Source organism: Cyprinodon tularosa, unplaced genomic scaffold (genome assembly GCF_016077235.1).
Source record: "Cyprinodon tularosa strain WSP-4 unplaced genomic scaffold, ASM1607723v1 ctg33, whole genome shotgun sequence".
Classification (NCBI taxonomy): Eukaryota; Metazoa; Chordata; class Actinopteri; order Cyprinodontiformes; family Cyprinodontidae; genus Cyprinodon; species Cyprinodon tularosa.
The window spans coordinates 2,918,405-2,941,311 of record NW_024039041.1 but is presented as its reverse complement, the minus strand read 5'-3'; the positions used below and the strand labels follow the sequence as shown (position 1 = coordinate 2,941,311).

The 22,907-nt window shown below is 37.9% G+C and overlaps 4 protein-coding genes across 5 annotated transcripts; 1 reads left to right on the top strand and 3 right to left on the bottom strand.

The window, feature by feature from the left end:
• Positions 1 to 2,897: 2,897 nt before the first annotated feature.
• LOC119789040 (chemokine-like receptor 1) lies at positions 2,898 to 5,477 on the bottom strand. Its single transcript, XM_038293793.1, has 2 exons — positions 4,139 to 5,477; positions 2,898 to 4,013 (listed from the first exon to the last, which is right to left on the bottom strand). The coding sequence occupies exon 2, from the start codon at positions 4,000 to 4,002 to the stop codon at positions 3,004 to 3,006; it is 999 nt and encodes a 332-aa protein (XP_038149721.1). The 5' UTR covers positions 4,003 to 4,013; positions 4,139 to 5,477; the 3' UTR covers positions 2,898 to 3,003.
• A 1,160-nt stretch (positions 5,478 to 6,637) lies between these two features.
• On the top strand, positions 6,638 to 9,387 carry LOC119788997 (iron-sulfur cluster assembly scaffold protein IscU-like). The gene is made up of 5 exons (XM_038293728.1): positions 6,638 to 6,798; positions 7,857 to 7,970; positions 8,173 to 8,283; positions 8,635 to 8,713; positions 8,816 to 9,387. The coding sequence occupies exons 1-5, from the start codon at positions 6,697 to 6,699 to the stop codon at positions 8,905 to 8,907; spliced, it is 498 nt and encodes a 165-aa protein (XP_038149656.1). The 5' UTR covers positions 6,638 to 6,696; the 3' UTR covers positions 8,908 to 9,387.
• A 252-nt stretch (positions 9,388 to 9,639) lies between these two features.
• On the bottom strand, positions 9,640 to 15,047 carry tmem119b (transmembrane protein 119b). The gene is made up of 2 exons (XM_038293727.1): positions 14,814 to 15,047; positions 9,640 to 11,694 (listed from the first exon to the last, which is right to left on the bottom strand). Exon 2 carries the CDS (start codon positions 11,676 to 11,678, stop codon positions 10,848 to 10,850), a length of 831 nt encoding a protein of 276 aa, XP_038149655.1. The 5' UTR covers positions 11,679 to 11,694; positions 14,814 to 15,047; the 3' UTR covers positions 9,640 to 10,847.
• A 3,029-nt stretch (positions 15,048 to 18,076) lies between these two features.
• On the bottom strand, positions 18,077 to 22,703 carry selplg (selectin P ligand). 2 transcript variants are annotated; one of them, XM_038293704.1, is made up of 3 exons: positions 22,555 to 22,703; positions 22,237 to 22,344; positions 18,077 to 20,723 (listed from the first exon to the last, which is right to left on the bottom strand). In XM_038293704.1, exon 3 carries the CDS (start codon positions 20,706 to 20,708, stop codon positions 19,287 to 19,289), a length of 1,422 nt encoding a protein of 473 aa, XP_038149632.1. In that variant the 5' UTR covers positions 20,709 to 20,723; positions 22,237 to 22,344; positions 22,555 to 22,703; the 3' UTR covers positions 18,077 to 19,286. The 2 variants fall into 2 exon arrangements, with proteins under 2 accessions (XP_038149632.1, XP_038149633.1); XM_038293705.1 differs by having other exon boundaries at positions 22,237 to 22,347; positions 22,555 to 22,647.
• Positions 22,704 to 22,907: the final 204 nt, after the last annotated feature.

Below are 22,907 nucleotides of genomic sequence, written 5' to 3'. Positions count from 1 at the left end.
CAAATTCAAATAGGATGATTGATTACTAATTTCATATATGAGTCAAACAATGCAGCCACATTCTTGAAATTAAAAAACATTTCTGGAAATGCTTTTTAATTTTCAAATTTTACATTTCAAATCGAATTTTGGTATGTATTTGCTGGGGTTCATTTTGAAAAATAAATCTAAAATGTATTTTTCTTTTTCCTTTTAATTAAGTAAAAGGATGAGCAGTCTTGAAGAAGAAAATTAAAATCCAAACAGGATTATTGATTACTAATTTCATTTATGAGTCAAACAATGCAGCCACATTCTTAAAATGAAAAAGCATTTCTGAAAATGCTTTTCCATCTGAATTATGGAAACGATTTGCTTCCATACGGTTGCAGACCTAAAATAGAGTTCCCAATCATGTGGTTGCGAGATTTTCAAATCAAATCTCCAATTTTTTTCATGTTTTTACTTTAATAAAAATATGTACTTTCCGTCATATCAATATCAATATAGTTGAACTAATCTCCTTCCTTTATTCTATCAATACAACTGGATTCTTTGTAATGAATGAGATACTACTTTCAGAACTGTTTCAATGATCTTTAAATATCACAGCACCCCTAACCAGTACAGGATTCAAACTTCTTAATATTCTACAGTTGCATTCAGTTATGTTGCCAGAATTTTAGCAAGGGCATAATGAGACACTGGTTTGGTAAAGGCCACCCTAACAAAAATGCTAAAGTTCATTTTAGCAATTTGCTGACGCCCACTACTGGCCAGTGTGATATATAAAATGTTTTGTTTATGTGAATTTTGGTAAATTTAGGACACACTTTAATAAGTTAGGACAGGTGGCCACACTAAGACTATAAGCCTCTGCCTCTGGCCACCCTTTAGACAAGTTTCTGCTTGCAGTTCATGAGCGGTAGATATTTTACCTGGAACCGATAGCTCTCTGAGTAACAGGTTTCACAAAGGCTGCAGAGAGTTTTGTGCAAAGCAGGCACTCCTTCCTCTCAATGCCTTTCCATTCTGCTTAAGGAGCATCGTTCTTTTGATTTTCTTCTCTCAGATACAGGTTGGATTGATCAACCGGAAATTTTGCATATTTATATTTTCCAAGTTGATTTTATTTCGTTGGCTGGTGTGATGAACAGGAGAAAGGTGAATGAAAAGTCGTGGACATGGGCAGCCAGCCATCTTGCTACGCCCTGAAGCCATCCTTGTGATTTTGGTGCTGCTGTTCTTCCCTGGTTGCTGACTGAATTTGATTAGGACCATGAAATTTTACATTTCTTAAAAAAAAAACATCTTTCTGTCAGCTGGAGTGCTTTCCTCTTCTTCTTCATCTGAATTTGCATCATCCTCTCGTTTTTATTGCTCCCCATCTTCCTTTTCACATACTTCTTCCTCCTCTTGTTGCTCCTGAGCTCCTGAAAATATCTCATCCAGGACCTGATGGACAGTCAAACTCAAGCTTCAGCGAGGAACCAAATAGGGGTGCTTTAGCTCCGGGTACCTTTATATCCTCTACGTACACTAATTTTATGTTTATTATGGCTAAGATTGTTTTTGTTTTCATTGCTCAGTGCTTTTATAATCCACGGGTCAAAAATGACCTACATTACAGCATAAATAAAAACAAAGTATTGCTTTTTCTAATGAGGGGCTCCCTTTAGGAAAAGTCATAAAATTTCAAGTTGGAACAAGATAATTTAATGTATTTCTTCTACAGCTAAACATGGTAGTTGGTAACTTTTTGACCCGCAAGACATTGTCGTTTGTCAGTATATCAAAGATCAGTAAATAAATGACAGATACATCTGGCTATAAGTTGATATTTTTGAATAAACCACACCCTTTTTTTCCCCAACTCTCTGTGACCATTCCAGAACAAAAAGCTAAATCTTGGGATAATTGATCGAAGACATTTTTAAAGAATCCTGAGGAGAAGGTGATAGATGTTTGTTGGATTATTAAATGGAAGATGTGTAAAAACGACCATCAACCACTGTCTCTCTGGATACACATGAGATATTTTCACTTGAATGGGGATAAGAATCTATGGGGCACTAAAATAATCTCATCTTGGGGCCATCTATTAACTACTATAGGCGCATTGGTCCTATATACATGCATCCCCCAGTGTTAGTAAAAGTGATTAAATAAACCTGTATGCTGTTCATTTACAGTCAAGGTGTTTTTTTGTTTATTGGTCTATTTACTCCCCTTTAACTTTTTTTATCTAATAAGGATAAAGGACAACATTACACTGAAAGAGGTAAATGGCAAAAAAAAAAAAAAAAAAAAGTTACCACTGAGACGTAAAAAGAAATAGGTTAGGATTATAGGCTGGGCTAACGAGTCTCCAGACCTTATAAAATCTTTTGAGGGAGCAAAGTCTTAGTGTTGCTAAGCGGCAGCTTAGAGGCCTTAAGGATTTAGCCAAGCGATCACCTGCACAAAATATCAATCAAATTTTCTAAAAACAAGTTCAGCTTTTCCCCAGAGAGTCAAATGATGATTCTATTCAATAACAAGCAAGCAAATAATTTACTTTTAAAATGGAGATGACCTGTTTATAAATATATTATTCATTTTGTGCTGTTATGAATTTAGGGTTGATTTTCTCTAACCTCACATTTAAAAATTGTTGACTGCTCATTCCTTTGTATGTAAGTAAGATAAAAAAAAAATCAGGCAGTGTGTATTTGTCATTTAATTAATTTATTTAAAACTGAAAGGAGGGCACATAAGAAATCTTTCTATGCTTATTTCTATTGCATAAAAAAAAATATTTTATTGCTGTTACCATGAGAGCATTAATTCATTTCACTTATAAATAATAACAAAACAAAATTAACATCTACAAAAAATACATTTTTTTATTTCCAAAATCTAATTAAAATACATTGATTAACTTGGTAGTAAGAGGACCAAAAAACAAAAAAACAGAAAAAAATTTTTTTCTTGACGAGTTAATCATATTTGCATATTGAAGCATTCCTTTCAATAATTAATCCTTTATTTGGATCTGGAGGTATTGAACCCAGCTGTGAGGGTATTTTCCCCCATCGTCTCCTCAAGCCTTGACGTCAAACAGCGCCTCAGAGTTCTCCTAAAGTCATGGCCACAGAAGACGTAGAGAATCGGGTAGATGAAGCTGTTGGCCGCTGCCAGGGTGGCCCCCACTCTCAGCCCAGCATCGACCACCTCCGGCTTGTGTTTTTTAAAGTTCATTTCCATGAGAACAAAGGTATGGTAGGGGACCCAGCAGAAGAAAAACGACACTATGAGCGCCACCATGATTTTATAAGGCCTTTTCGATCGGACCGTTGAATCTCTCAGCTTCACACTCAGCACCACACAGCTCAACACAATCATCAGGAAAGGAACCAGGAACCCACAAAAGAAGCGTCCCAGTGCTACACCTTCGTGTCTGGAGTTGGCCCCGTATTCCGTAACACATCTGGTGACTGAACTGCTGATTCTGGTCGTTCTGAAGATCACTGAAGGCAGTGTTAGGATTCCAGAGAGGAGCCACATTAGGGCAACCGCCCCGCACGCTCTATGTACCGTTCGGTGGTTGTTTGCCCACACAGGAAATAAAATCAGAACACAGCGGTCAGCGCTGATTAGAACCAAAAGAAACACACTGCTGTACATGTTGAGAAACAAAGCAGAAGAGGAGAGCTTGCACAGTGCTTGGCCAAAAGGCCAACTGGAAGTCAGGCTATAGAACACTTCAAAGGGCAAAAAGGCACAAAAAAACAAATCTGAAATAGCCAGACTGATGTACCAGATGGTGAAGACCGTTCTTTTCATTTTAAACCCGCATATCCAAATCACCAGTGAGTTCCCACAGATACCAAGGACTGATATAAAGATATTGAACACTGCAAGAACAAGAGGCAGGGAGGATGAAGATCTGTGAAAATGTAGCAGGTCTGTTATCTTTGTGCTGTTGTCAGTTTCATTGTCTGCAGTGTAATCATAATTATATTCATAATAATCCACTTCCATGGTTAGATTTCCTTAAAAGAAAAGAAACAAAACATTCATTGTAAATAACTTCACATTTTCACATAAAATAAGAAAATAAACAATATAATCTGTATTTCTTTATGTAAATATAACATAAATGTAGTCAAAGACTTACTCTGTGAGTCGAGGTGAAACTGGACATTAACAAATCCTTCGGTAGTTTTTGGTGCTGACTGCAACTTCTCACTTCTCCTTCTCACGTGGTGTTGCTAAGGGTGTTATATTTTTTTTTACAAAATGTTCTTGAATTGTGATAACCAGGGACAAAAGCTGGAACATGCCTTGAAAAAGTTTGCATAAATATGAACTTTTCACATTTTGTGATGAAACAAAAACACACATTTAAGGATTCAATAAATATGTCCAGCATCACCTGTGAGGTAAAATAAGAAAATATGAACTGTTTTCAACATTTCTTACAATAACAAATTTGAAATAGGCTCCAATCGTGCTATTCACCTGAATCAGACACATTTCAAGAGTCTTTAAATAGGTCATTCTTGTTCATTATAAATTAACCGCACACAGGTCCATCCATTTTCTTATTATTTCTGATCGGCTTCCCTGCCCATGCTGATGAAAAGGTTCCCCACATTATAATACTGCCTCCTATTTCACCACTAACCTTATGTTTTAATGGTGATGCTGGGTGTGTTATTGTCACCATTCATAACTGTTTCCTGTTAATCCGTGCTGTATTTCAGTTTGTATTTCCTTGTCTGGTCCTTTTTTATATTCCTTTACTTTCATGCTAAGTAAGTTTATTCTTTTTCAATAATTATAATAAAAATTCCTTTCATGATGCACCCGCTGATGTCCTCTTGTGCAGCTTTTCTAGTTAAATGGTCTCAGGCAGGGGTTCAACCTCTTAGCTTTGGAGCTCAAATCATTGGGACTCAGATGACCATTGGCACTGAAGATCCAAGCCTTTGAGGTGTTGGATTGTTGCCGGATCATATTTACATGACTCATACCAGTGACATATATTATTAGTAGGGTTATTATAGTAACGGTCAGTGTCCCTTACCTAAGGTTCTGTCTGATGTGGCAAAACCCAACCTGTATTACTTGGTTCCTGTGCTTCTACCAGTTCCTTTTTCTCTTTCCATCAAAGGGACTTTTTGATCTTATCCACTTCCTTAACTGTATGGTGTTTTTACTGTATACAGGAGCTGACCTGAGCTGGCCAAATTAGCTAGATTTTAATAAAGGGTCCATCCCCAGTAAAGTCCACCAATTCTCACTATGTACCAGCAGCAGATAAATTTGCCAGTCTGTAAAAAGGTTCAAAATTTAAGTTCTCTAGGGGCCTTCAGGCCAGAAGGGGTCCTAAACAGCAAAAATACTTTCTCAAACCTCAGGATGAGGTAGTTCTCACTTTCCTGGTGGGCAAGTGACAACTAAAGTTGATGTAAATTAAATCAAATTTAAAGCCCATAATTATTGTTAATAAGCTATTTTTACAACAATAAATAGGTTAATATATAAAAAAGGAACCAACAGAACAGGGTCTGACTGACTTCTGGTCTAAGTTACAGAAGACAGAAATGCTGATTGCACAGTATCATATGGGTAACTTCAATATTGTCTTAACTCAAATGAGGAAGGAAACATATTTGCTTATTTCAAAAACAAGTTCTAGGAGCAAATAAAAAAACAAGTATAGCAATATTGACAGCAGTTTAAGGAACTGGGACACAGGTCAGAGGCAACATTTCAATCTCTTTTTTCTTTTTCATTTTGATAAATATTTAAACTCTAGATAATTACCTAACAAATTTGCTCTTTTGACCAAGAAGACCAATGACTGCTCTATGCTCAGAATAGTTTAATCCAACTTTCTGAAATTGGGCGTATGTATGTATGTATGTATGTCTGTATGTATGTGTGTCTGTCTGTCTGTCTGTATACACGCGCGCTCACGACGCTACGGAAGCCGGCAGATCAAACCAGATGAAAGTGCGCATTCAGCGTCTGCTCTTCCAATAATGCAAGCATAGAAGAAGAAATGTGCTGTTTACCTGTGCAAAGAAAGAAACAACGAAAGAAAAATATCTGAGGACTTCAGTGTTGAGGAAGAGCATGAGTTCTTTGCCGAGCTGAATGCGCTGGTTTGGTCTGCCGGCTTCCGTAGCGTCGTGAGCGCGCGTGTGCGCGCTTTCAGGAAATCCTATACACTACTGTTTATGCTATAAAAACATTCTAAATTACTTCGTTTCGAGTAAATTCTGGATGCTACCCACTCAGGACACTTGGAATACATTGGACGAGCAGTATGGAGGAATATTGACACGTTTTTTGTGGACTTTTATGGACCTTTCTGTCTCGGTCACCATAGACCTCCATTATTTGAATGTCAGCAGACAGCAAGAAGCCTCCCAGATCTCCAGATGCATTTGAGATATCAAAAAAGTACTCCAGAGTGTTGTTCAGCATGGGGGTGAGTAGAAAATGAAGGCTAATCATGTTTTGGGTGTACTATTCCTTTAAACATCCCCAAAGTCGAACGCTATTGTTTATATTTCTCGGACTTGGCCCCCACGAGACCCCGTAGTTAGGCTCCTCCTCCTCGCCATGGTTTACATAAGCCGAGCATGCGCAGTTTGCTTCAGCCCTCCCCCTCCTTCTCTCTCGGACGTTCTGTTGTCCAGCTAACTGCGCCATTACGAAAACATGGCGAGCACAGTGGCGAAGAAATGCCTCAGTCCTCTGGCTTTACTCACTCGGAGGCTCTCAGTTCCTGAGTTCATCTCTCCGTGCTGCTACCACAAGAAGGTAAAACACTCCAGCCGTTAAACCTGTCCGTTTATCTGTTTAGAAGGTGTTCATTTTTGTGTTTCTATTCACCTATGTGTTGTTACACAACATAAACACTTAAACAACGATGGTTGCTTTGGTCAGGAAATTGCATGAAGTTGTTAGTAACTGTGGAGATACCCAGAGAAAAGGAGCTTACATGTGCCGATAATAAATGTCCTAGGTTACATCACAGCAGCAGATAGAAATACTCAGTTATGAAGCAATGGAGAACACTTAACAGTATCAGATATACGTTTTTTTTTATGGTAACTAATTAACATTTTATAAACTAGAATCAAGTAATCTGACCTCTAATGAGCTGTTTAAGGGTTTTAATGCAGTTAGATTAAGTTGATACTATATAGTGTTGGTGGCCTTACACTGTGAAATGTTACATCAAGCCTGAGTGTTACTGTTGGGGCTTTTAGTAACAGCCACAAAATGTAAGTTTTGTGGCTGTTACTAAGTTTTTATTTTTGTGTCTTCTTTTACCAAAATGAACTATGTGTGAATCAGAACTAAAGATGAACTAAAAACTTTTCTCCTTTTACCTATGACCCCTGGTTGTTTACATAATATACATGAGTGCAGTGAAATGGGCTGAAAATTGTGCAATCAGCTGATTACACTTACTTAAAATTAGAGAATCAATTTGTTTAAAAAAAACAACATTGAAGTAATACTTCATCATTTTATGGAGATATCTTTGCAACAATCTTGTCCAGCATCATTTCCCTTACCCTGTGCCTGGTCAATCAGAGTGACTCAGCAGAAGCTGGAGGATAAAGGGGGGGGGTATGGTAAATAAGCCTGTTTGGTGGTTATATAAATCTAAATCTGTGCATTTCAACCTCTTTTGTAATAGAAGAAACTTCTAGTTGCACAACAGCACTTATTAATAGTATTCTAAGGTCAGATGCTATAAGTGGTATGTTATGTCTGTTCTCTCAAATGACCATGTATGCATTTGAGATGCAGAGCAGGCAACAGCTCAGTGGTTTTCACACTTTCTGAATACATTCTGTTCTTTCAAGGTGGTGGATCATTATGAGAACCCGAGAAATGTGGGATCGCTGGACAAAAACTCCAAGAATGTTGGAACAGGATTGGTTGGGGCCCCGGCTTGTGGAGACGTAATGAAACTGCAGGTACTGTCTGCCTTCTATTCGGAATATAGGAGTTCATGCCTTTAAAAATGTCAAAGCACTAATCTACTACATAGTGTACTGTTATACAGTAGATATACGTCTGTTGACAGGACCTCTGTTTAAAGGGGACATTTGTAATTTTGAGGCACACGGTTGATTTGATTAAATTATTTAAAAATGTGTTTCTCAAATGTTTTGACAGATTGAGGTAAATGCGCAGGGGAAGATTGTGGACGCTAGGTTTAAAACCTTTGGCTGTGGCTCTGCCATCGCCTCCAGCTCCCTGGCAACCGAGTGGATAAAAGGCAAAACGGTAATCAAACACTTCCTAAAGACAAGTTATATCTATTTAGAGAATAAAATCTCTTAAGATATTTTTTCACAGTGAGTTGCAGAAGATGCAGAGGATTAAAAAGAAACCAGTAAATGTTTTCAGGGCTCATTAATTGTATAAAAACTACAGGTTTGATTTAGAAAAGGACATTGTTTTGAATTAAATTATGTTTTTTTTTTCCCCTTTATGCTCATTTTCACTCATGTAAACAGTGTACAATGTTAAGTTATTCATGAAACAAAGTATTAAAAAAAGTCAAATGTCATGACTTAAATAAAATAAAATAAATCAGAGCTGTATTGTTGCTTAAGGGCTGTGCTTCTGTTTCAGCTGGACGAAGCTTTGGAGATTAAGAACACTGACATTGCCAAGGAACTCAGTCTTCCTCCCGTTAAGCTGCATTGCTCAAGTAAGATCTCATTTTATTTTTTTTCTTCTCTAATTATTTTCTTTTGATTCAGCCTTCTCTATGTGTGTATGTCTAATTAACCTTTGCCGGATGCTCCTCCAGTGCTTGCAGAGGATGCCATCAAGGCGGCCCTCGCAGACTACCGCCTCAAGCAACAGAACGACCAGCAGGAGGCAGTGAGAGCCAGCAACTAAACCCAGCACACCTACTTAGAGCCGGATACCGTCTGCTTCCTGTTCAGAGTCAGAGAAATAGCAGCAGTCCAGTATCATGGTTTTTTTTCCCAGCAGTAATTATAACAAACGCACAGTGTTCAAGCCGTTCTAGAAACTGTTACACAAGGATCTTTGTGTTAGTCTGTGTCCTCGAACCCCGTCTACTGTATAATTGAGGCTGTCACGTAACGCACAATGTACTGTTTGCGTTGATGGTATAAAGCTAAGCCTTATGCTTTTTGAATTTATGTTTGGTTTTCAGATTGTTTTCAGGAGGAATTATTATTTTGAAAGGTTTTAATGGAGGTTGAGATCTATGCTAAAGGCTTCTCTGGCTGATTGCATTTAAAGTGGATTGAAGGGGTAAAAAAAGGGGGTCCAGTAGTTTGACATGTAATTTATTGTATTCACAAAAGCTACCTTGAAAGCCTGTAATAAAAATGCTTTTGCATCATTACATTTTCGGACAAATTTGTCTTTTTTTATGCATCACTATAAATAGAGCTCACATTAGAAATGAATACACAGAACCCACAGATATAAATCTTTACTTCTGATGCGATTTTAACGTGGGAAAGCAATCCTTATTGTACCACATTTGCAGATGTAATTAGTTCTTCAATTAACCCCTGATGTTTTGATGAACTTTGATCAACATCTTGTTGGGATTTTAATTGATAGACCATCACAAAGCAGCACATGATTATGAAATGGGAAGAAAAAGATTTTTATTCTTGTAAAAATATATAAAAGTCAAAATATATATAATTATATGCAGATATTTATACAAATATATATACTTTACAGAGGGATTACACAAGGGTTTATACAATCTTAGGAAACATGACTGCAATATTAAATCAAAATTAAATGACTAATATATTCCTAATCGCAATGTCTGCTCTGATTTCCATGAGCTTTCTAAGCTTAGTCCAAGATCTGTATAAATGGCTGTGACACCATCGAATTCCCCTAAAAGCAATATTTGTGAGCAGAGTTTAAATACGTTGCTTCTGGGCGGCTGTAGTATCAGAGCCCGATCAGAGCTGCTCAATTTTGCAGAGTTAACTGCAGTTTCTTTTAGGTATTTTTCCAATCATTTTGTATATTTGGAGACTAATTATATTATTTTTTTTTTAGACAAGCTGAAATTCATATTACATTGGGGAATGTTTGGACATTAGTTTTCAAGTCATGTAACAGATTGTCCATTAAATTAGTTCATAACTTTGGAGAATGTTAAGAAATAAATATGATTGATCTTGAATATCTCTCTTCCGCTCTAGCTTTATATTTTGAGCTGTTCTGCTTTTTTTCCCCACTGAAGAAAAGCACCTCCACAGCATCATGCTGGACCACCAGGTTCCTGTCTCAACTCTTGAATCCTTTAGCATATATTCTTTCTGACCTGTTTTTAGGTATTCCATCCTCCCATCCACTGTGACCTCCTTACGTGAGCGTGGCATGAAGCTGCCGCCACCGTGTTTCACTGTGGGAATGTTTCGGGGTGTCATCCAGTGTCAGTTTTCTTTTAATTATGCGTATATTGACCTTTGTCTTTTGGCATCAAATAAAAAAAAAATGTTAAAGGGCTGCTGAAAACAAAGCATTTTGGATTTTTCTCATATTTATTCGTACAAAAAATATGACAGAAACTTTTAATTTGTTAAGTTCTTTCCAAGAAATCTCCATAAAGCAGATAAAGGTTTTTGATTCAAGGCTATGGATGCTTTAATAATGCACTGGCATTCTAGTCATAGTTTTATTGCTTTCCAAAACTTTTCAGTACTCTGGTTTAAGACTTGAAGACTCCTAAATCAAATTTATTAAATGTTTGCTTAACAAAAAGAAGCACTTTTGATGTCACTGGCTTGTAGCTTATGCATCTTTGTTTCAGTTCTCATTAACCCTGAAGGTGATTAGAAGGCAGTTTTCTCTCCTGCGATCAGCTGAAGCGTAGCAGTTTCATTGTGAATGTGCAGAGAAGAGGGCCGGAGACTCCTTCCAGTCAAGGGCTCTTCTGAATCCTCTCTCAGTTGCTGTTCCTTTGGCTGTTCCTTACTTGCTTCCTCATCTTCCCTGTTGTCAGAAACCTCACACTGCTCCTCTTCAAGCAGAGTCGGTAGCTGCTTGTCTAGGATGCTACAATCTGGTTTGAAGTTATCCTGAGTACTTTGGTCTGCTGCGTTCACTTTGGCCTCGCTTCTTTCTGCAGCCGGAGCACATTTTTTTGGCGTACGCAGGCTGCTTGCAGCTCTCAGGATTTCTTCCTGGAGCTGCTTGTTAGAGTCCACTGCCTCCAATTCTAGTTCAGGCACAACTTTTCCTTGCACTTCACAAAAAATCTTGGTGCCTCCTGTCTTGTCCTGATGATCCACGTACATTTTTGAGGGAAAAGAGCAAGGGTGGTAGGAATTAACTTTGAGCCTGCGGCTCATGAAAAACGCTCCACAGGTAATCAGGAAGGTAAGAAAAATGAGTATGGTTGAAACAAGGATGAGGAGCATGTTCTCCTCCAAAAAGGTGGCAAACTCAGTTGGTAGAGTTCTTTGTTCTTGCAATGGTTCTGGTGGTGTGGTTTGGTATTCAGTTGGGTGGACTCCGGTAAAAACAGAGGAATTTATGTAACTAAGCTCTTCCTCATCCGTACTTCCCTCTAGAGGACTGTAAACCGGTAGATGTGTGGCCAAGCTTCTGCTGAGGCAAAACACCAGGCACAGACTGATGGGATATAAGGCTTCTGGATGCATGGTTTCTCCTCAGGATCTGAAAAGGTCCATATGGAAAGGCAGTTAATGCAACATAAAGTGTCTGTTTTCCTGCTGGTTGTAAATCAGTCGTCGTAAACAGAGATTTATGATTATATGAATGACAGATTAATGTATTTTCAAGCAACGTCATTCCAAATTTTCAAGTCAGTCGAATAAAATTTTAGTAGTATTAGTAAAAAAAAATTAGGCATGGGCCATTTAGCAACATATAACTACACTAAAAATGAAATGAAAATCATACTGTTGCTCTATGTTATTTCTTTAAATAGTGCTGAAGATTTTCTCTGGCCTGGTCAGCAGCTTTCTAGAAATAAAAATTCTGCTATTAGGAAATGTGTCTTACTTTGACAAATTACTGTTGTTGAAATAAGTAAGAGCCACTCATTGTATTGCTGAATATTGGGTTGTTGCAAGGAGGAAGATGCACCGGCAGTATTTTGAATTAGTTTTCTGATGCATATTTGCATGTATGTTTATGTTTATAATGTTTCCCACCTGTCTCCTGCTGATAGAGAGAACTGCTTATGTGTCTGTTGTCTCTAAAATCCCCCTTGTTTTTGTCTTCTCACTTTCAACCAGAGTGTAGTGATGCTAAAATGAGCACTGCTCAACAGGGAGATATAAGGAAATCCCATCTCCCTAACCTGGAGGTGGATGGCTTGAAAACTTCAAGTGAAAAGTTAAACAATACACATTGAAGGTAATGAGACCATGTCTTTCATGTCATATAACGTATTATTGGTGTGTGGTGCTAGTTTGAAAAGTTGGTGCTGTAAAGATGGGTTCTGCAGGTTTCGGGATGGATAGTAATGACTTTCAAAACTTTGTGGCGCACAAAGCTGAAGCAGAAGAAGTTGCACCCAGGACCCATTTAAACCAGAAAAACACTAGTTGTCAAGCTACATGCATACTGGATAAACTGGTGACTGTAGACTAGCTATGAAAGCAGGTAGCCAGAACACCAGCATGTTCTAGTTTTATAATCCGACATTCAGGGCATCAAGTTACCAGAAATGACTACACTGCACTGATAATCAATGTGTTTTATTGATTTTCTAATAGATTTTCAATTTTGATTAGAAATATAGATCATGTTGATATGGTTTTGCTTCAGTTTATTGTAATATATATATATATATATATATATATATATATATATATATATATATATATATATATATATATATATATATATATATATATATATATATATATATATATATATATATATAAATTACAATAAACTGAAGTAAAACCATATATATAGAATATATTTATTTTATGATTTAGAAAAAAACAATGTTGTGGGTTAGGAAATGCCAACAGAGCATCTTCATCTGGGGTCAGAAATGTGATTGACACAATGAATATCCCGGTTATCACAACTTCATTGGAACCTGATGAACACAAATATTTTTTTTGGTAAGAAAATATAGATTTGCTGAACTTTTCTGAAAGTATTTGGAACGGAAATTAGTTCAGAATTTGTTCTTTGTACACACTGCTAATTTGCTCATTGCCTTCTTTATGTTTTGTGTCTTTAATTTCTTAATTTTACAAAATTTTAGATTTTATTTAACATTAGTCATGCCTAGACTAAAAAGAAGAATAAAACAGAATATTTATTGCACCTTAAATTCAGATGTATTAAAAGTAAAGTGACAGGAAAGTGGGAGCAGGCAGATACCCATAAAGATAAGCTAAGTACAAATAGACTTACGGTATCTTTAAAAATTACTCTTTACACATGCAGGTAGCTTGTGTTGTGTGGTTTACATTTAGTATCAGAAAGTCAGAAGTTTTTTATTTTTAACTTAAAAACAGTTCCATTCAATACGGGGGACATTGGCTAAGTACGACCAGATATGGACTCCCTTCCTGGACATTCTTACTAGCCTTGACCTGAGAGACTGACCCGGATTGATCTTTACTGTCTTGTTTAATTCCTCTAATACTTTTGTTGTATCCTTTATTTCTTAATCTGGCCTTTCAAGAATATGGATACTGCTAAATGTAATGTTACTAAGTGTGTTGCCACATAGAGAGAATGGGTGGGGTGATGTATTATTTATTTATTTATTTATTTTTTATTTTTTTATTTTATTATTATTATTTTTTTTCTTGGGGGGGGGGGGGGTGTTTAAGTGAAAGAAAAAAAAGAAAAAGAAAGAAGAATAATATTGTATCCTGGATGTAAATTCTGTATGGACATACATTCTGAATAAATATATATATCAAAAAAAAAAAGTTACTTTTTAGAGGATCATGAGGGAAGCAGCATTCTTCAAATATATACGAGCTCTTTATGAATGCAAAGTGAAAGAATAAAAAAATGACATGCAATTTTCATTGAAAGTACCAACTATGAAACTGTGGTCATCAATACATCGTACAGCTCACCATGTGTTCTGTACCCCTCATTATGTATTTTATTGCCTATTTAAAGTATTCAGCATTCAGTATTCAAAATGTTGCATTTTTGATAAATTGCCCTACTTTTGGCATTTTAAAGTTTTTACAGAATACAATCAAGTACATCTTCTTGGTCTAATATTAAATGGTTGTTTTGGGGAATTTGCTCTCTGCTTCACATCTTGTGTGCTGACCCTTTAAACCCAGCTGTATTTATTGACTTGGACCTCACTCGGCTCTCTGCTCAGTCTGTGTCTTAACTGGCAGCGGCTCACTTTTTTTTTTTTATCCTCTCTCTGCTGCATCTGTGTGCAAGCTGTCCCGCATGAAACCCGGTTCCCAACTGGAAAATGGGATTTTTTTCCCCCCCCACAGGAATCACCCCAAACCAAATACACATTTATGTCTATGCAGTCAGACAGGAAAACATGCCAGCAATTAGTGACTGTATGAAGACAAAGGAGAAAGTATATTTAAGCAGTTTTAAGATTTCTGTATGAACCTTCAGTCGATAAATACTTTGAATGCAAAATTATCTCAAAGATTATCTCTAAATTTTACCCTGAAAACCTCCTGATGCTGTTTTGCCTCCTCTCTTCAAACTGCATTTCTGTAAAGGAGCAGCATTACACGCCTGTGCTTTTTAAATTTAGAAAGCAAGAAAAAAAAAAGCACTTTCTGAAACATATCAATTTTACTCACCATTCAGTGTGGAAGAAGTTTTTTCTGCTGAAATCCCCTCTGGTGGAAGGGTGACTGAAACCAGTTTGTAAGAAGCAGAGTTAGAGGGAGTGCAGAGTGCATGTGACTGATTGGGGAACCGTGCCACCTCTGTAGTTTCAGGTTTCAATCTGAAGGTTTGTCTGGATAGTGCAAGAGAGATGTCATTAACTAGGAGTCCAGATCCCTCCTTCTGGCTTTGCTCTGTTCTCCTCCCCCTCCTTAAGTTTCCCCAACAGTGTCTGGGTTCTCCAGGGCTGCGCACAGATTGTTCTAGTTAGGTATGAGTTTATGAAGCACTGTGGGGGCAGGGACCTTCTCTCTACTCCTCTGCGTGGTTAACTGGACATGGAAGGTAGCAATATCCATTTAACTTTTTTCCCCATCTGAGGTTACTAAATCCAAAGCATTCTGGGCAGAACAATACAAATACAAATCTGCTTTTTTGCACCATTACACAACATAAAACGTCAATAAAAACATTAAAGCTTTTTGTTTTAGGATGACAAATTTAGAAAAAGTGTAAGCAATATAGATACTTTTGCAGGACCTTGTAAATAAGCGATTAAGGCATTTAAAAAAAACACAATATAACCTTCGACTCCAATACATCTGTCAGATTAATCCTAACATGTGGTGGAATATCAAGTTAAAGTAATTCTAATGAAAAACAGTAGACTACCTGGGGTTAAAAAAAGTAGCAGTTTGTGTAATTGACCTGCTAATGCAGGAAGAGGTTTAATGTTTCCTGTAGAGACAAAACAACCTTAACAACCAGAAAAAAAGAGGGAAGGAGAAGGCCGTGGACTAGAAACTATTATAAACAATGAGGTGTTTTTCTATCCACAGGCAAACGATTCAGCCCACATGCTGAGTGTGTGACCACTTTCGGACGTGTGTGTGACTGTGCATGAGCGGATGCATGTTTTTTTTGTTTTAGCACTCAGCTGTCTGTGATCGAAGACAATCCCGGCTTTATATGGTCAAGAGGAGCATGGGATGACGTCTGGCATTCAAAAGGTTTACATTAGTCTCAGCTTTGTTGAAAGTTACTGCTGCATGCTTCACTTATTAGATAAGGCACACAAAAGGGAGAAAGGGGACTTTGTTAGGCTAATAAGCATTCAGAGAAGTGTTATCTTTTTGAAGGAAGGGAAGTGAATGTAAAAACGACACCCCTGTTTGATTAGAAAGGTAGTTAGTGAAGCCTTTTATAAATAAGGGAACTGACTGGGTTTAGAGAAGATCCAGTTTTATTATGGCGGCTTGCCCTTTAGAGACCTATAAAGAGAGGTTACAAAACAATCACAAAAACGACACATGTAATGGTGAAACACAGTTTTCTGTTAATACATTTCTACAGACTTCATAGGTAATTGCATCATATTAATCTATTGACTGGCAGCAGGAGAAGGAGCTGAAGTTGGGTAAAACAAGTGTATGAATCTGAGCGATAAACAGGTTATTTTTGCTGAGTTTAAACAACACTCTGATTACTTTAAACAGCTAAAACAGTACATTCAAGTTTAAAAGGAATACTGGGATTTCAGGTTTCTTTCAGTGCATGGAGAAGGTCACAACTTCCAAACAAGTTATCAGATTCATCCTCAATTTCCTGAATTTGAGGCTTTAATAATATTTGTCTCCATACTGGCATAACTAGATTATAGATAAATCGTTCTGTCAAAAGTCTGTGCAAAACCTAATTGGTGAAAGCACATGTATTAAAATACTCATTCACCAGTCTGAATGTAATGAGATTTCTGTGAGAGTAAAATTGAAAAGACATGAAAAATAAAAGGCAGAAAGTGGAAAATTAGAGCTTCAGCAGCAAAGAAAACAAAACTCTCTATCTGTACAGTTTGTTGGTAATTTACAATTTTCCAGAAACAAATGTCGTAAAGATAAACTCCAATAGTTGGTTTTCAGATGAAGACCTATTCAGATTTTATTTTTTATTGCCAGAAATCAAAATGATTTAGCCCTAAAAGTAGGAAAACTACTTCAAAAGCATTATTTATTGGATATAAAACACCTATACAGCCCCTTGAAAATGCAACAATTATTTGATGAAAGAAAAATAAATAAGGTAAAGTTCAAGAAATGTTCTTCCTGAGCAATTCAAATGAAAAAAAAAAAGAAAAATATATTTTTATGAGGATAAATCACATATAAATAAGAGTGACAGGAAAAAAACGCAGCAAGTTAAGGAGCCTCTGATCTATTCAGCTCTTCTAGTAGTCGTTCCCTAACTTTTATCGTATTTTAGGGAGAATAAGGCCATACAGACAGGTTCCACTGCATTAGAGGGACAATTGGGTCAAAAAGCTGTTGGTTGTGAGAAGATATGAAGTGTTAGAAGTACGATAGAGCACAAAGAAACAATCATCAATGGAACTGATGCTGAAAAATGGACACCAATCAAGGTTGCTTCCAAAACCAGACAGCAAAATTTTAAAGAGCTGCAGGAATTTCTGAGGTATTGGTGGCAGAGTGCTACCATAATCTCTGAGGTACTGGTGAAGATACTTACTTATCTCCTCAAATCAAGGAAAAACACACTTATTTTAAGAAAAAATAACTTATTGAGATTTATATTTTTTGCAGTGTATATGTCTGAGTTGGAGTTCAAATGAAGTGGTAAGATTTTAACTTGAATTCAGCAAAAAGCATGGTGGGAAATGTGTTGTGGTCTAAGGAAACCGAGACTGACATTTTTGGCCATAGTTTCAAAACATTGTTGCAAACACAGCGGATCAAAACCAAAAGAGAATTATACCCCCAGTCAAGCATGGGGGTGGCAGCATCATGTCTAGGGCTGTTTCTCTTTACTCGGAACTGGATGCCAAATACCATAATTCAATCTTTGTCTAAAACGGTGATGAAGAATAACACCTTCATCCTTCAGCTACGTCTCAGATGATACTTCCTTAAAGCTGCATCTATTACAGAGAAAGACAAACCTTTCTGAGGAACATTGGTGCTGGTTTCCAACATGGCTACATGTTTACAGACTGTAATCACTGTTGCCAGTACAAACTGTTTCTAAGTATGTATGATGGTTTTTCCCTGCAGCCCACATTGATCTGTAAAATATCTACTTGTGAATAATAATAATAATAATAATAATAATAATAATAATAATAATAATAATAATAATAATAATAATAATAATAATAATAATAATAATAATAATAATAATAATAATAATAATAATTGAAATTAGTGGATCTCACACTGGAGAAATTTACTTCTGCATTTAACCCATCCCTTTGGGGAGCAGTGGGCTGCCATTGTGCGGCGCCTGGGGAGCAGTGTTGGTTTAAGGGTCTTGCACAAAGACCTAGAGTGGAGGCTGTAGGGATGGAACCAAGTACTTACAACCTTCTTAGATCACAAGTGTACTGCTCTTACCACTTGGCCAACACTCCTCATCTTCCTTTTGGGTTTAAGGCACAAGGAGTAATAAAAATAAAATGTATATCTTGATGTTGGCAAATGATGTTGTTAACAAGTATTAGCACCACATGCAACCACTAAACTTACCAGTCAGGAAAGTACAACATTAATAATAAAACAAAACAAAACAAAAAAAAACAATCAATAAGAACTCTGGAGGAGCTACAGAGGTCCAAAACTCATGTGGGGGAACCTGTTAGCACTGTTAGTGGTGTATGTAGAAAATCTGGCTTTTAAAACAGTGGTGCAAGAAACCCAACGGTAAAAAACTGAGAGAAACAGCAAATATTCATACATGTGAGCTCTGTCCTTAAACCCATGAGACCAACTGATTTCTTCTTACTAATTTATCTGCCTCAACCAAAATATGGCTTCACCAGCTTAAGTTTAAGGATAAGGATGGAGCCAGTCGGAGCCTAGATCTGAATTAAATCTGCTCTAAACAGCAGCTTTGATCCTTTTCCCAAAGGAGAGTGAGAAAAATTGTCTCAATATCACATGTTAATAGACTCCTAAACTCATTTGATGGACGCTAACTATTAATTAAAGAAAGGGCCGCATTTAACTTCTTGGTGTCCAAAAAGGGCATAGGTCTAAAAAGTTCCGAGATGGTTGGAAATCATTTTTTTTTTCTACAGTGTCTGTAAAGAACAGGGAGGGCTCTTTATAAAGCAAGACTTCCTGTCTCTTGTTGCAAAGTAAAATACCACAAGAGTTCTGGTCCGGATGCTTGAAAGTAAAAAAAACGGAAAGCAGCTTTGATCTTTCTCTGCATCCTGAGTTCATTTCTCCCGGAGGGCAGCATGTGTAAAGTTATGCTCAAAGTCTACATCCTTCAGATCAAATGGCAGATGCAGCTGGAGCATTGAGCAAGAAGCGACATAACATTGTGGTTTGTGTATCTGTTCCTCTGCGTTTAATGTGTCCACCACATGAATTTAGAAGTTTCTGCATCACTGACCATCTGTACAGTCTCAGTTCACTGCATAAATCCACCTAAACATAGCGGTCATTTTCCGGAAGGAAGCTGCTGAGAGTGAGATTATCCCCGCCTTCCTCGTCACTGTCTCCTACACCAGGGAACACCAGGACTCCGTTGCTCACCGGATTACGCTGCCTGGTGTAGGTGATACTCCTGTCAGGTAGCAGAGAGGAGATACACGTCATCTCGGTGGCCTGTTGAGGTTTCCTTACTTTGTATTTCCTCGCCGACAGCTTGACGCACAGGATAATGGTGGAGACAATGAAGATGGTGGCCACCAGAGCCAAGACGGCGATGATGACGAGGCACTGCTTCACCACTCCCCTGGTGGAGCAGGGCAGAACCTCACTACTTGAGGAACCCTTCGACGCTTCGCAGGGTGATTTTGTAGTTGATGGAGCCAATGTTGTAGTTGATTCTTGGTTGCGAGGATTAAAAACCCATGCTGGACTGCTAAAGTTGGCGGTAGTGGTGTTGGAAGAATCAGTTGAAGTGGAAACTGGTCCTGTTGGTGTGGAGTTGAAGGTAGTTGTGGCAGGAACAGGATAGGATGGGGATGAGAGCTCAGTGCCGGTGGATCGAAAAGTTCCTGAGGTTGGAACTGCAGTGCTTTGAGTAGATGTACCCAAAGAGGTGGTGACGGGTACCTCCGTCTTAGAACCAGTAATGGATGTAGAATGTTGCGTAGGAACATGTGAGGCTGTAGAAGCTGCCACGTCAGTGAAAGTTGATGTGTAGGGATGCTCTGTTGTTTGATTTATTGCATCGGTCATCGTTGTAAGATTAGAAGGTTGTGCTTCACTTGTAGCCGTGCTCAGGGCTGTAGACGGTTGTAGTCCACTTCCAGTTGATGTGATTTGAGAGGATGTTTGCACATCAACTGTGGTCTTTGATGAGAAAAACTGTTCCGTACCGGCAGCAGTGGGGGTCGATGAAGATGCTGCTCCTCGACTCGCTGTGGTCACTGTAGCTGTGATTGTTGGCCTGACAGACTGTGGTCTGTCTGTAGTCATAAACCCCGCAGGCAGAGTTTGTTCAGTTGAAGTTGTCGTCTTTACAGGAAATACCTCCTTAGCAGTTACCTTTTCTGTCGGGGTGAGAAGTCTGAAGCTGCTAGTTGCTGGTTCAGCAGTTGTCAACTCGAGCCGCCCCCCAGCTGAGCTGTTAGATTTCTTTCTGATTCCATCTTCAGGGACCGTTGTGGGTAACACTTTCTGCCCTGCAGTAATATCTGCAGGTTTTGTAGGGTGCGAGGTTGCAGGCTTCAACACACTTTTGTGTGCAGTGACCTGTTGGGTGGTTGTGACGTCTGTTGGAGCAGTAATGTTTGTGTTACTGTTGTCTGGTGCTGAACTCGTCACAGGCTCCTCAGCCAACAGAACGCACACATACACCCCCCACAGCAGCAGAGGGCATATCATGCTGGATGGCTTCATTGTTGGATACAGAATCTGAAATTATAGGAAATATAATTTAGGAAACAATTAAAGGCATTAGTTAAAGATATAAAGTTCTGATGAAAAGTTAGGATGTCTCTTTTAAATTCATCATGAACTAACCTGTTCAAAGGTATACACACAAGTATACATCCTAAATGCAACCAGCAGGGTATATATAATGGCTAATTATATTTAGCAGCAGAAAATAAAACAGTAAACACAGCTCTGGCTGGATTTTCAAAACTTTTCTTAGCTTAATTGCAATTTGAATATTTTGATTTTACTCGGAATGGACCAAGCTTTCGAAAATTGTTCACAAATGTTCAGCTGGGGTGAGATCAGGTAAGACTCAGAAGCTTCTTGATTTTTTTTTTTACCTGAGACTTTATCTAGTTTCCATTGATCCTCATTTCAAAAATAGGTTGAAGAATGTGGAGGTTGCCCTCATCTTACATTCTTCCATCTTCTTTGTCCAGGAATAATCCAAGGAGCAAAACACATCCTCATTATGACACTAATACGCCATTCTTGGTATATGGTACTATTTTAAATCTTGAAATTCATACAAACATTTTTTGGTCAATATGGCTAAATTTGTCCATCTTCCTTCTGTGTTACCATTACACTTTTTAACGGAAAGCATCTGTCTTGTCCTATTAGGTAATTTTCAAATTTCCATCAAACTTGAATACATTGACTTTGAAGCAGGGGCTCCTCTATGGGGAGCAGGGGGCTACTGGTTAGAGAATTGCAAATGAGCCTGAGTTTAAGCCCCACACACTCCCACAGACTGCCACTCTGGGTCCCTGAGCAAGACCCTTAACCCCACACTGCTCCCCGGGTGCCGCACACAATGGCATCCCATTGCTCCCAAAGGGGACGAGTTAAATGCATTTCCTGTTTTATGTACTTTTAGTCAATGTTAATGTAAAACTATCTTTGCTGTGAACTGTGACATTTGTGTTTCAACATGCTCCAGATACCGATAGGATTGAGCCTTTGTTTGCTTCACTTGTTTTGATTGTTCTGACCATCTTTCAGCTTTCCTGATGTCCTTGACCCCAAAGAAGGAGGTCAAACAAATTAAATGAACTTTTCAAATTCTGACCAACTGACTGGCTAATGAACAGATCAGAATTATGCTGGAACTTTGTATATTTAAAAGAAAAACCCTAGTTAATATAGTCATGCACAGGATGAGTGTATATAAACTTCCCATTGGTACTACAGACAAGCGGAAACTGTGTACCAATGACATCCTACATATAATGAAACCACCATGAGGCATCGCCACACCTATTTGCTTGATTTTCACAGAAAAATATCAAAGAATTACAGCAAAAGTAGATATTTGTTTACTCTATCCAGGTAATGAATTGCTCAAAGTCAGTATTACCATAATGCAATAAACTATGAAGTTGAGGAACTTATCCCAATCATTTCTACTTAACTGTTCTATGCATGTACAATAAGCAACCAAATTTATCTCAAGGAGTATTTCATGACTCAACAGCTGAAGTTTTACCTTGTTGCTGGACGTATCCGATGCTTAATCCAAAAAAAAAGTTCACATCAGCTGATTTCAGGTGTTCTTTGCGTTTGTCCTCAAAGCACCGATATGGTGACTGTTGCTCTGCTTGATGACAGAAACAGGAAACATGTAGAGAGAATACATGACGTGATATCACATCTTTAGATGGCTTAGAAACGATGAGACACTTCCCTTTGAAATGCACACCCCCATGCATTAACCAGAATGAGGATTTTAAAGAGACCATCATCTCTTAATTTAACTCTTCAATCAGCAGTTATGGGAGCTTGTATTTATTAGCATGGGACTCACCTGACAGATTCAAGATAGCAGAGAGCTCAGATCCACTGGTGTGGAGCGTCCTTTGCATGTCTAGATTACTGCTTTGTCTGAAAGAGCAGGAAGTGCTCAGTTCTGTAAAAAAAAACAGCTTGCTGTATGACAACCCTTAATCATAATTTTGCCTCAAACATAAAGCTGTATGTCATGTGGGAGAAAGGCGGTAAATGGGGGATTTCAAGGTCCTGACAAGTGACCACAGGGTCTGGGGATCAGTCACATGAGGACATCATTGTTTCTTGGAAGTTGTTTTTTCTTTCCTCTAAGAAAGCATTGGAATTAACTAGAGTTCCCTCTACAGTCAGTTAACTTTATTCTGAGATAAT

Coding starts and splice junctions, on each gene's coding strand:
- LOC119789040 (XM_038293793.1), bottom strand. CDS start 4,002: ATGGAAGTGGATTATTATGAATATAATTATGATTACACTGCAGACAAT.
- LOC119788997 (XM_038293728.1), top strand. CDS start 6,697: ATGGCGAGCACAGTGGCGAAGAAATGCCTCAGTCCTCTGGCTTTACTC. Junction 8,284..8,634: donor AGTGGATAAAAGGCAAAACG/GTAATCAAACAC, acceptor CTTCTGTTTCAG/CTGGACGAAGCTTTGGAGAT. Junction 8,714..8,815: donor CGTTAAGCTGCATTGCTCAA/GTAAGATCTCAT, acceptor ATGCTCCTCCAG/TGCTTGCAGAGGATGCCATC.
- tmem119b (XM_038293727.1), bottom strand. CDS start 11,678: ATGCATCCAGAAGCCTTATATCCCATCAGTCTGTGCCTGGTGTTTTGC.
- selplg (XM_038293704.1), bottom strand. CDS start 20,708: ATGAAGCCATCCAGCATGATATGCCCTCTGCTGCTGTGGGGGGTGTAT.